Source organism: Lolium perenne, chromosome 7 (genome assembly GCF_019359855.2).
Source record: "Lolium perenne isolate Kyuss_39 chromosome 7, Kyuss_2.0, whole genome shotgun sequence".
Taxonomy (NCBI): Eukaryota; Viridiplantae; Streptophyta; class Magnoliopsida; order Poales; family Poaceae; genus Lolium; species Lolium perenne.
In genome coordinates this window covers 177,411,663-177,423,864 of record NC_067250.2, presented here as the reverse complement: position 1 = coordinate 177,423,864, position 12,202 = coordinate 177,411,663, and the positions used below count along the sequence as shown (strand labels likewise).

At 44.3% G+C, this 12,202-nt stretch overlaps 1 protein-coding gene across 1 annotated transcript; it reads right to left on the bottom strand.

Moving 5' to 3' along the window:
* Positions 1-4,734: 4,734 nt before the first annotated feature.
* LOC127314782 (F-box protein PP2-B10) lies at positions 4,735-10,231 on the bottom strand. The gene is made up of 2 exons (XM_051345305.2): positions 9,511-10,231; positions 4,735-5,314 (listed from the first exon to the last, which is right to left on the bottom strand). Exons 1-2 carry the CDS (start codon positions 9,990-9,992, stop codon positions 4,879-4,881), a joined length of 918 nt encoding a protein of 305 aa, XP_051201265.1. The 5' UTR covers positions 9,993-10,231; the 3' UTR covers positions 4,735-4,878.
* Between the last annotated feature and the right edge of the window lie 1,971 nt (positions 10,232-12,202).

The following is a 12,202-nucleotide window of genomic DNA, read 5'->3' as shown; positions in this document are numbered from 1 at the left end:
TATCATGATGAGTATAGTGAGATTTAATTGGGCATTACGACAAAGTACATAGACCGTCATCCAACCGCATCTATGCCTAAAAAGTCCACCTTCAGGTTATCATCCGAACCCTCCAGGTATTAAGTTGCAAACAACAGACAATTGCATTAAGTATGGTGCGTAATGTAACTAGTGACTACATCCTTGAACATAGCACTAATGTTTTATCCCTAGTGGCAACAAGACAACACAACCTTAGAACTTTCTCACATCGTCCTGTGTGTCAATGCGAGCATGAACCCACTATCGCGCATAAGTACTCCCTCTTGGAGTTACAAGCATCTACTTGGCCAGAGCATCTACTAGTAACGGAGAGCATGCAAGATCATAAACAACACATAAGCATAACTTTGATAATCAACATAACAAGTATTCTCTATTCATCGGATCCCAACAAACGCAACATATAGAATTACAGATAGATGATCTTGATCATGTTAGGCAGCTCACAAGATCCGACAATGATAGCACAATGGGGAGAAGACAACCATCTAGCTACTGCTATGGACCCATAGTCCAGGGGTAGACTACTCACACATCACACCGGAGGCGACCATGGCGGCGTAGAGTCCTCCGGGAGATGATTCCCCTCTCCGGCAGGGTGCCGGAGGCGATCTCCTGGATCCCCCGAGATGGGATCGGCGGCGGCGGCGTCTCCGGAAGGTTTTCCGTATCGTGGTTCTCAGACCGGGGGTTTCGTCACGGAGACTTTTTATAGGCGGAAGGGCAGGTCAAGAGGCGGCACGGGGCCCCACACTACAGTGCCGGCGCGGCCAAGGGGGCCGCGCCGCCCTATAGTGTGGCCCCTCCGTGGCCCCTCTTCGTCTCTCCTTCGGACTTCGGAAGCTTCGTGAGAAAATAGGCCCCCGGGCTTTGATTTCGTCCAATTCCGAGAATATTTCCTTACTAGGATTTCGAAACCAAAAACAGCAGAAACAAAGAATCGGCACTTCGGCATCTTGTTAATAGGTTAGTTCCAGAAAATGCACGAATATGACATAAAGTGTGCATAAAACATGTAGATAACATCAATAATGTGGCATGGAACATAAGAAATTATCGATACGTCGGAGACGTATCATGCTGCTACTCAAGCATGCTATTGCTTCCGTGTATATGTGCTGCTGCTCTCCCTAGCCTTCTGGACTTGATCCAGTAGCTATGATGCAGTGACATGTGCTTCTGTTGCCTCACAGTGTGCTACTGTCAAAATATGACATGGATTTGTTATGTATTCATGCTTGGATGAATTAATTAATGATGAACTGCTTATGCAGTAATGATTGAATGACTTGCTGTGTATGATTTTACTTTCCATGATTAATTGGCAAGTAAATGGAGTCTCAATCCCTTTCTGGATAATGATGCTTTGTTATTTGGTTATGCTTTGGATGGTTCTATATTTGATGTGACCTCAGTAGCCTTGCTACTGATTGGTTGCTCACATAGTTGGCTAGATTTGTTGGCTATTCATCTTTGCTTGCATATTTGGGGATCATAATCAATATGAATGCCAATATGCTTGCCTGTGAAGAATTCTAGGGTTTTCCTGATGGTTACATGCTTAGGATCTTGCTGTGTAGTCTTGGTAGCTGCTATTCCTTGCAATTCATCTACTGGTGCTATCTGTGCATGTGATCTTGCTAGTGTGTGCATATGTGCATGAACTCTAGCTTGTGTGCACAAGATGTGTATCTAGATGGTTTCGGTTTTAGTGGCTTTCTAGACTGACAGTGATCCTTGGTGAAAACCAAGTGATGAGCTACCCATTCAACATCTGCTCAATCCCATGACATATGTCATGCATAATTTATGGATTAGATCCATTGGATCTTCTCCAGGAACTAGGTATACCTTGTTCCAGCTCCTAGAGTGAAATATTTTGTTGATGCAGACTTCTGGTTTGTGTGTCACAGCCCTTCACCTCCAGTTCTTGGTTGATCTTCTCAGGTCACCATGATTTCTGGTGGTTGGTTGGTTGTGTGCTAGGTTGTGCTGTTCTTGAGCAAGAACAGGATGAACTATGCCTATTCTATCTTCAGCTTACCTTGTGAATCCTTATCTGGTCGACTGTGCACTGTTTCTAGGGTTTGTGCCCTTTTATACCATCTCTACTTATATTCTTGCAATGCCACACAGGCCTGGCTTGCTTTGGTGACTAGGCCAGTGCATGGCCTTGCTGTGGCTTGCTCAGCACACATGAGCTGTGTGCTCTCATATGCTGAAACTTGAGCCCTGGTGGTGCTCAGGTTTGGTCTGCTGTTGCTCTTATCCTGTGCTGTCCAAGGTTTTGGACATGCACAAGTGTGCAAGACACTTGTTTCTGTCCAAACTGAACTTTGACTAACACTTAACCCCTGGCTAGTGCTTGTTGTGTTGTTTTGCGGGTTTTGAAGATGAATATGACCATGGAGATATACTTCAAGTCATTTAATCTAGGTTTTTAGTTTAGGATCAATATTGTAATCTTTATTTTCATTTCTGTTTATTTTCCTTTAATTCTTGTATCAAGAATATTGTAAAGACAATGTAAATTGTGTTGTGATCACTGTTCAAAAAATCGTCCGATTAATCCCTATTCAGTGGTCATCGATTAGCCGATAAATTCATTTATCGTCCGATTAACTCATTTATCGCCCGATTAATCGTCCGATTTGCCTATTAATCGCTTATCGTCAGCCGACCGAGTTGAACCCGATAAGCGATTTTCTCAACATTGGTTGTGATATCAATAAAGCTCAAGTTTTGCTTATGAGCTTTTGAGTTATGTAATGTTTATATTCCTGAATAATTGTTGTATTTAATATTCAATTTGAATTCAAAGTCATTTAAATTCATAAGTTGTATTTAAATTGTGAATTTCATTTTCTACATTCATTATTGCTTATTGTTTAATATTCTCAGTGCAATATTATTTGTCCAATGAAATCAATTCCCAAATCAACAAGATACAAAAGAGATCATGTCGAAATTTACTAACTCACCTTGCCTAACCCTAATTGCAAAAATGAGAGAGAACCTCGATCCCTCTTAGGTTTAGTTGCAATAAGGCGCGAAAATTTTCCCCGTTTTGCGATGAAATGCACATCCCATTTCTAAATCTACCCTTCGTTGTTCCTATGTTCTGGGTTATTACAACCCACATGTGCATGCAAAGAAGCGAACCAAAATGTTGATTCTCTTTTCTTGTCAGAACTTAGGAACCGATGCCCCACTATGTGGTGAGCCGGTTCATAGCACACTATGGTTCGCTTTTCATGCACATAGTGCATGGTCTAAGGCTTGCTCACAAGCCTGCCTAGGACACTCATGAGCCTCATAATTGGTTGTTCTTCTTGCAAAAAACAAAATTAAACGTTTCAAACAAGGGCAGTAATTTTGCAACATCACTCATAATTGAAGCAACAACTGATCTTTGGCCTCTTCTACCTTGCCAAAGCTTCACCAACTCCTCACAATCGGATTAACATGCTATCCGATGATAGTCTTGTTGATCGACAAACAACATCGAGTCACGAAACGCCATGGCTTCTATAACCAAAGGGTGAGAGATCCCCTGATATGTGCGGCACAAGGCACTTTTAAAAACCACTGAATCTCTTGCCACTCCACCACTTCCAGCAACACCCCTCTCCTCTCTGATTGCTCCATCTGATTTGAGTTTTATAAGACCATGTTCAGGGGCTTGCCATTTGCACGTAGCACTATGAGCTACCTCTTTTTGGTTCTTCTTCTTCTCCAAATATCCCATTGTTTCAGCAATGAGCTCCAATGTGGTTGTTGGGTCATAACCCTTATCGTCATGGGTCCATCTATTACGTGAGTCACATATTGCTGACATGATAGATAGCACTCTCTTGCGCTCCTCCTTCCTGAAAGATGACTCACATAGAATGTCCACCGTACAAGTGTGAGGATGCAGGTTCGGTAACTTCGACTGCAAGATGTCACGTGCTGCTTCCCAAAAAAGTTTTGCATGCCCACATTCGATCAATGCATGATATAGCGTCTCTGAAGCTGATTTGCACACCGCACAAGTACTATTATCTCTGGCATGCCGTCTAGTGAGAGTTGCATAACTAGGCACGATGCCTTTGAGAACTCTCCACCAAAAAACGTGTACCCGCGGTAGAACATCAGCTTCCATAGCCTCTTCCACTTTTCGTCATTCCTAAGAGCTGAATGACCAGTTTCATTATTTAGGGCCTAGGGTGTACGGTTTTTCCCATTGTTTTTCGGTTTTTTCGGGGTTTCTCTTGTTTTTCGGTTTTTGTTGGTTACTTTTTGATTTTTTCTGCGTTGGATTTCGAAATTTGTTCAGATTTTTTTGTTCTCATTGTAAAAATGGTCATATTATAAATTTGTTCAAATTTGAAATTTGTTCAAATTTGAAATTTGTGCAAATATGAATTTTGTTCAATTTAAAATTCTTTGTTTTTAAATTTTTTTGGTTTTTAATTTGTTTGATTTTGAATTTTGTTCGGCTTTGAATTTTGTTCAGATTTTTAAATCTAAACTCAACGGGAAAAAAGAAAGGAAAGAAAACAGTGCCTTTATTAGGCCACGTTTGGAGTGGCCCGGTAGAAAGAACCTTAATTTTTTTTTCGTATTGGCGACATTTTCATTGTTAATACTCATCGATGAGACATAGATGTTCTGGTACGTGTAGAAGATAGAGGAAAGGGTTGAACATGATTGTCCAAAATGTACCAAATTGATTGATAGCGCTATTCCCAAACTGCACGGACCGCGAGCTATGTAGCTCATCGATGAGATGAACCGACAGTCCGATATGTACACGTCTGCATTAAGTTAGCTAGGTTCTCTAGCCGGAATGGATCATAGAGGCCTGAACTCGACGCCTTCCACGATGAGCCCGTGTTTGGGGTGCCACCCGAGTACCTCGAAGCTCACTGCCACCTCCTCCCCATCCACGGCCTCGTCGCCGGTGCGTAGCTGCCCCATCTCCACCTCCCACCATCCGTCGCGCCGCAGCTTCGGTCCCCGCACGCCGATGTTGTTTGCACCGTCGGCACCGATGAACCTGCGCGCCTCGTCATCATCGGGGCGGAGGCACACGGCGTGGCGCGACACCGCGCGGCCGCCGACGCTCACCGTGGTCTCCTGGTCTGGGAAGCTGAGGCCGCGGTAGCCGTCTGCAGTGTTGAAGATGAGGTAAGCGGCGTATGCAGTGGCCGGCGTCAGCGCGGCAGTGGGGAGCCGGCCGTAGATGTCCAGGCACGTGCAAGATACCAGCTGGACCACGTCTGCGAACCTGGGATTGGAGCAACAAAAATCAGTCTCGAATAATTTACACAACAGATTAAGATCAAAATATGAAACACTGTGAAGACAATTATCGATGACCCATTCAGGGCATGCACGGACGAGTCAGCGTTCCTGATAGTTGGATTTCTTTTCTTAACTAGAGAAGAGAACATTAAGAAGAAAATGTTGCTTTCTTTTAGCTAAGAGATGACCGCTCTATCCTTTATTTCTCTTACGAAAAGTCCACCAAGCAATTAATAAACATTAAAAATAGATTTGTGGATCACCTAGCAAGACTATAATCACTAGAGCGAGCCAAAAACGCGCCGTCACCGTCGCTCTCCCCCATGTGAAACGGGAAAAGCTTATCGTAGTAGATCTTTGAACTAAACACCTAAGATTTCAAAGGACCAACCCACCAGGGCAACAATCATCGTCAAAGACGAGAACGATAAATCAGAAGGGCCACACGTGTTACCGCAAAAACTGACATGAATACCGATAGGATCCTAGGTGATCCGCCAGGAAGACACAACTTCACACGTCCTCGTTGGCGCTAAGCGCGCAGCTGAAACAGCCAAACAGGGATAGGGCGAGAAGGACCTTCGACTATAGCCGTTGTCTCACCATCCTGAAAAGGACATTGCAAATACCTAAACATGAACGGAAATCTTCCATCGGCGAGAACCTATGGTCCGCCACGCATCTCCAAGGCCCCAAGGTCGCCGGGCCGCGATGGACCAGCGGCGTTGCCGGTGAGAGGGATGGAACTCTAGATTGGTTTGTTGGGCACCTCCTCTCTCTTCCCGTGCTAACACATGACCTCTTTAAAAATAGGGAAAACTCCTTTTCCTTTATTATACCACATCTCTTTCTTTAGCATTGTAATAATTTTCTAATTGTAATAAATGACAACAAGAGACAAGGCATAGTAAAACTTATATCTAGTCTTCTCTTGACGATGTGAAATGTTAAGATAAAACATATCTAGTCTACCATCGTGCATACCTACCAGCCATGTTTTATACAAGCAGTCTAAGATTCAAAAGATGACTGCACTTGTATGGGGGAACAAGTAATACTTTCAAACAAACGGAGAAAGCGATTAAGATATTAAAAAAACATTGTGAAAACAATTGCCGTTTACCAATTCACCGCATGCACAACAAGACGACGTCAGCTTTTCGTTAGTGAGTTAGATTTTTTCTTAGCTAGATAAGAGAAAATGAAGAAGCAGACAGTTTCTTTCTCTTAGCTAAAGAGATGACCTCTTTAAAAATATGAAAAACTATTTTCTTTGTTATACCACACCTCTTCCTTTAGCTATATATAACTGTCTAATTGTAAAGAATAACAACGAGAAGCAATGCATAGTAAAACTTATATCTAGTCTTCTCTTGACGATGTCAAGTGCTAAGATAAAATATATCTACTCTACCAGCCATGTTTTATACAGCAAGTCAAAGATTCGAAAGATGACTTGCACTTATATTGGAGAACAAGTAGCACTTGCAAACAAACGGACAAAGCGAGTTAGATTATTCTCTATAAGAAGCCTGCATAGCTACTCCAGTCAATAGCGTGGTAGTCAATATCGGGACAACATAGAAGATCCATTATCTAATTATTATCTTTACATCGATCATTATCAGATATGGTAAAAAAAACCTTATTTTAACTTTGGGATGTAGCCACTGTCTCACCACTCTGAAGAAGACACTGCAAATAACTAAAAGGGAACAAAATTAAACCTCGAGCCACCGAGAGCCCGTGGTCCGCCACATCACCTGTGAGAGGGACAAAACTCTAGACTAGTTTCTTTGGGCACCTCCTCTCTCTTCCGGTGCTAAGAGATGTCCTCTTTAAAAATAAGAAAAACTACTTTCTTTATTGCACCACATCTCTTCATATAGTTGCTATATTTATAAAGTGGGACGCAAACATATTTCAAGTAGCAATATATAACTATCTTAATTCTAAAGAATGACAACGAGAAGCACTGCAAAGTAAAACTTATGTCTAGTCTTCTCTTGACCAGGCCCGGGCCCACGGGAGTGCGGCCCGTGCGGCCGCACAGGGCCCCAAATTTTTGGGCGCCAAAATCTCTAAGTTAGCCTTTTATATATAGATTATATACACATACGTCAGGGATAAATCGTGAAAGGTTCCCATCTCAATTGGTTCTCAGCTATGACCAAGCAACTTGTTAAGTAGCAGGTCAAAAGTTCGGACGCTGTTGACAGCCCTTTTATTCATCTCTTTTCTTCTATTTTTCTCTATTCTAATTGACGCTGCTAGTTTTTTTTCTTTTATCCAACCTTCTTATTTTCTGATTTATGCCTATAATACAAATACTTAATTATCCATTTTACTAGTACTGACTAAAACTTACACGGTGGATGTATAAACCACACTATGTCAATTTTTGGAACAATTTTTCTAATTAAAGTATTAAACATATCAGTAAGTTTATAATTTGATATAGTGATATTGCATTTCTCTCATGGGGTAGTTCTCATAATAGGTTTAGCTTTACGTGCTATAAGCTATTGAGATTACAAAAGTATTCTCTTAGTTTTTAAAACCATTAGATGTAGATCTTTTTGGTTAGACCATTGGTCCGATCTTCAGAAATAGGGCCCATTTTAGAATTTCGCACAGGGTCCCGGATTTCGCTGGCCCGGCCCTGCTCTTGACGCTGTCAAGTGCTAAGGAAAAAACATACTATCTACTCTACCATCGTGCATACGTACGTAGCAGCCATGTTTTATACAGTCAGTCAAAGATTCAAAAGACGACTGCACTTGTATCGGAGAAGAAGTAACACTTGCAAAGAAACGGACAAAGCGAGCTAGATTAAAAATAAGCATAGCTACTCCAATCAATAGTGGTACGCCAATGCCCAATACTACCAGAACAACGGAGAAGATCCATCATCTAATTATCGTAATCTTATATATTTACATCGATCATCACCTGCAGATTCACACAACCAACGAGGACACTCGTTTTTTTTTGTTGCGAAACTTGTATTGTTTGTTTAGTGGCCTGCCTGCATGATGCACGCGGATTCGGTCGCACAGATGCAAAATACATATAGTCCATGAATCGATCGATGGCGAAATGCGCAAGTTGAGGAAGGATCAACTGACGATGGGGTGATGGGGAAATTATTGGAGGAGCCGCGTGGCTCTCAGCCGACCGCACCGCGTGTGGCGTACGTGTAACGTGTGGGGTGCAGATTTTTCTTATTTGAACTTCGCGGTGCCGTACGGTTGACTTCGGTGCAACGGACTTGCATAGAGCAACTTTGACAGACACCCCAAAACGTGCGGCTGCCCGTACCTCGCCTCCAGCCGTCGATTCCATGTGGCTCTCGCAAAATCCGGTTTCTGTTCTACCACACAATTTTGCAAACCTAAAAACAACTTTTTGGGTGCCCCTTATACACATTTAATTTTAAGGGCCCAACTTTTACACTATCTGTCGGCGCGATTTCAGCCAAATTTCTTCGAGAAGTGCTTAATTGCAAGTTGGTTTGCATGCATGCGATTACCAAATGGAAGAAGTTGAGTCTAGCACTACAGTATATATGAGAAGCAGATGTAACCGTTTGTGGACGATGCGAATCTGTGCGAGAAGTCTAACTGTTGGACTTAGCTCTGTGGTGGTGGTGGTTCCAAAGAAATGAAATTGACACAAAGGAAGATTCACCATGCATATGGCAGACTAATTGGTGTGTTCTAGAAGAAAGTGTGCACCATGCATGCATCTTTTTGTTTGTCTACTTATTTTCCATGTTTGTTCTTCCGTAAGACCATAATAACCATAATAATGCAAAATTAAGAAAGAATTGCTTTTTTTGTAGAAAAAACCAAGAAAGAACTGTTGAGATGATCACTACGTACGCATGCCCAGCACGATGCAAAAGACTCTTTATGTGGGTAATGGAAGCAGTTGTCGACACCAACCAACCCCATTTGCGTTTCTTCTATATTGATTCCGCTCATTCAAATCGTCATCATGTCGATCGATCGATCAAATAACCAGTGCAACGGAACAATTGACAAGTTGGTTGACTTAAATCAATCAATTAAAGATGGCAATGGACTTTGCAAGTTGGTTGATGCGGAGAGAAATGGACAAGAACTGAAGAGAGAGATCAATGCGCGCGTTAGATCGATGGATGTGTGCAGTGTGTACCTGGAGAGATGGTGTGGCATCCACCTCCAGCTGAACTCGCCGTCCTCCCACGGCAGGCTGAGCCTCCTCGCCGACAGCGCCACGCACTTGGCGCCGCTGCCCCTGGCCAGCCACACCGCCATGCCGCCGTCGTCCACCAGCACGGCCACGTCCGTGAGCCCGAGGTAGGCCTCCTTCTTCGTCGCCGGCGGCGTCGACGCCACCGGCACCGAGGACGCCTTGGTGCCGTTGCGCGAGAGGAGGAGGCGCGGCGCGGGCGCCTGGTGCAGCTGGAGGATGGCGGGGTAGTCCGGCGGGAGGAAGCGTGACCAGACGGTGTCGGACCCGGCGGCGTCGCGGAAGCACGGCGACACGGCCGCGGCGCGGCACGCGTCCCGCGGGGAGGTGAGCGCGAGCACGTGCGCCACGCACGCCTCCGGGAGGTCGAACACCCGCGTCTGCTCCGCCGCCGGTGGCTGCACGCCGGTCGCCTGGCTGCCCATCCTAGCTAGACAAGGTATACTGGAAAACTGAGTAGGAGAAAGCACGGGGTGACACAGATCGATAAAGCACCGGGAGATATAGGGGCATCTCGGCACGGCAGGGTAAGAGATTGTCAATGCAGGGGAACGTTCTGGCGCTGCCTTGTTGTGTGTGCCTGTGCGGCGTAATGGCAGCGGTGGTGTGGTGACTGAGTCAGTCAAGAGAGTGACGCCGGCGACAACGAAAAAGATGCGCCGCTCCGCTCCGTGCACCGCCCAAGCTAGCGCTCTCGCGGCGCCCGATCCGTCCCTTTACACCATCTCTCCAAGAAATGATGAATAATATACACCAAAAGCAATTATAGATAACTTGGTTTTTCAGTTTTTATATTATCTGATTTTTTTTTTGAAAACTCAGATTTTACATCATCTGTGCTACAAGATTTCAAATACAAATTCAAATTTTGGCACATTTCAAATAAAATTCAAACTTTGATACATATCAAACAACGGCAACTCGGCACATGCACACGGCACTAGATTACTTGACTCTCGACACCCGACATTCCATCGTCGACACTTGATGTTCAACCTAGAATTCATCGTCCTCTGATTCCTCCTCGTCGCACTCGCGGATAAGTGAGTCGCAGAAGTCGATGTCCATCTCTGTGCCCGACGAGATGTCGTGAACGAAAGTGAACAGACCGGCGGCAGAAGACGAAGCTCCGTCGACCAGAGACGAAGCACCAACGGCCGAAGACAAAGCACCGGTGGCCACAGTTGTTGCAGCTTGCTCGGTGGCCAGCCGGGCGTAGTACTCGAGCTGCGTCGTCACATGTTCCATGTGAGCGGCCCATAATTCCACCATGGCCGCCTCGTCGGCCTACCAGATGAACATGCGCATTTACCGGCGGTGAACTTGCCGTTCCTCCTCGCAACGCATGGCCCTAAAACGACAACGCTAGGAAATCCGCCTCCTCCCAGCTCTGGACGTCGGGGAAGTTCACCAGCCCGCGTGCGCTGTCGAGTTGCCAGTTTGGCGTCGTACGCGTGGGTGGTGAGGTATGACATCTTGAAGGCTCCTAACCAGAGTCACTCACCATTGTGACTGTCTCGGCGGCCCAGCGGTCAGAGGGGCGCATCCACACGCCGAGGAAACCGGTTCCGGACATGACGACATGGCGGCATCTCAGCAGCAGAGAGGCGGTGTTTTTGGGCGAAACCCGACACGTGCGGTGCGGCGTAGCCTAATGTACAAGCGGTGTGGCGGGTAGCGGCGCGGTGCAGGAGTGGATCGGACTCGCGCGCGAAAGAAGACAAAGTGACGGTTGTGCGACCTCGCGTGACCATTTTTATGGGATACATCGGCTGGAAGCGGACGTATATTTATTTACATCGCAATATATTTTTCTTTTGGCTCGTTTGTTATATCTACATCATTTGCTTGCCGAAGATGATGTAAACGATAGTGTTTTTACTTCTTCACCATCTATGGGAGATGCTTTTAGAGTCAATATCGGAGTATGCTTTCGTCGCCTTAAGCAGGATGCCCGTTTGCAACCCTAGTGTAGACGAGTGTAATTTTTTTTTACTGTTTCAACAATTTAGGGGTTCTATAATTTATAGATTCTGTATAAAAAATGTGTAGGATTTAAAGCAGTGATCTAAAGCAAGGCCCCAACGTCCCCGCTTTGTAGTTAAAATCAGTTAGATTGGTTGTACTCCCTTCGTCTCACCAAAAGTGTCCTAATTTTAACACTAAAACTTAAATGTATCTACCTACTAGAAATAGTTAGTGTCTAAATACGTCTAAATTTTAACAGATTTAAAATATTTTGGGTGAGACGGAGGAAGTACGAGCAATTGTTGTGAATCACTCCAGAAACAATACTGAAATTGATATGAATATTTCAGCAAGAGCTCACCGTCTCGATGGTGGAGGACTCGAGAAGACTGAACCTCCGTCCAGTTTTGTTTATTATATTCATCCTTTACACTTTAGTCCTCCTACCATATACCATTAACAGTTCAGTACACAACTACTTCAAATTAACAAACTAAACATTAATCTACAGTTTAAACTAGATATATAGTGCTTTCGCAGGTTTATTCAGGATACCGGAAATTTATCTCCTACTTTTTTGCCAATTTTGGGTTGCATGGAAATCCAGATTTGCATATTACTCCTGACACTTTCAATCTTGTTTTTGCGAACAGAACTGTAGTATTAC

What these genes read in the sequence shown, in the direction of transcription:
- LOC127314782 (XM_051345305.2), bottom strand. Translation starts at nt 9,992, where the DNA reads ATGGGCAGCCAGGCGACCGGCGTGCAGCCACCGGCGGCGGAGCAGACG. An exon ending in ATGCCACACCATCTCTCCAG is followed by an intron (nt 5,315 to 9,510) that starts GTACACACTGCA and finishes CTCCAATCCCAG; the next exon opens with GTTCGCAGACGTGGTCCAGC.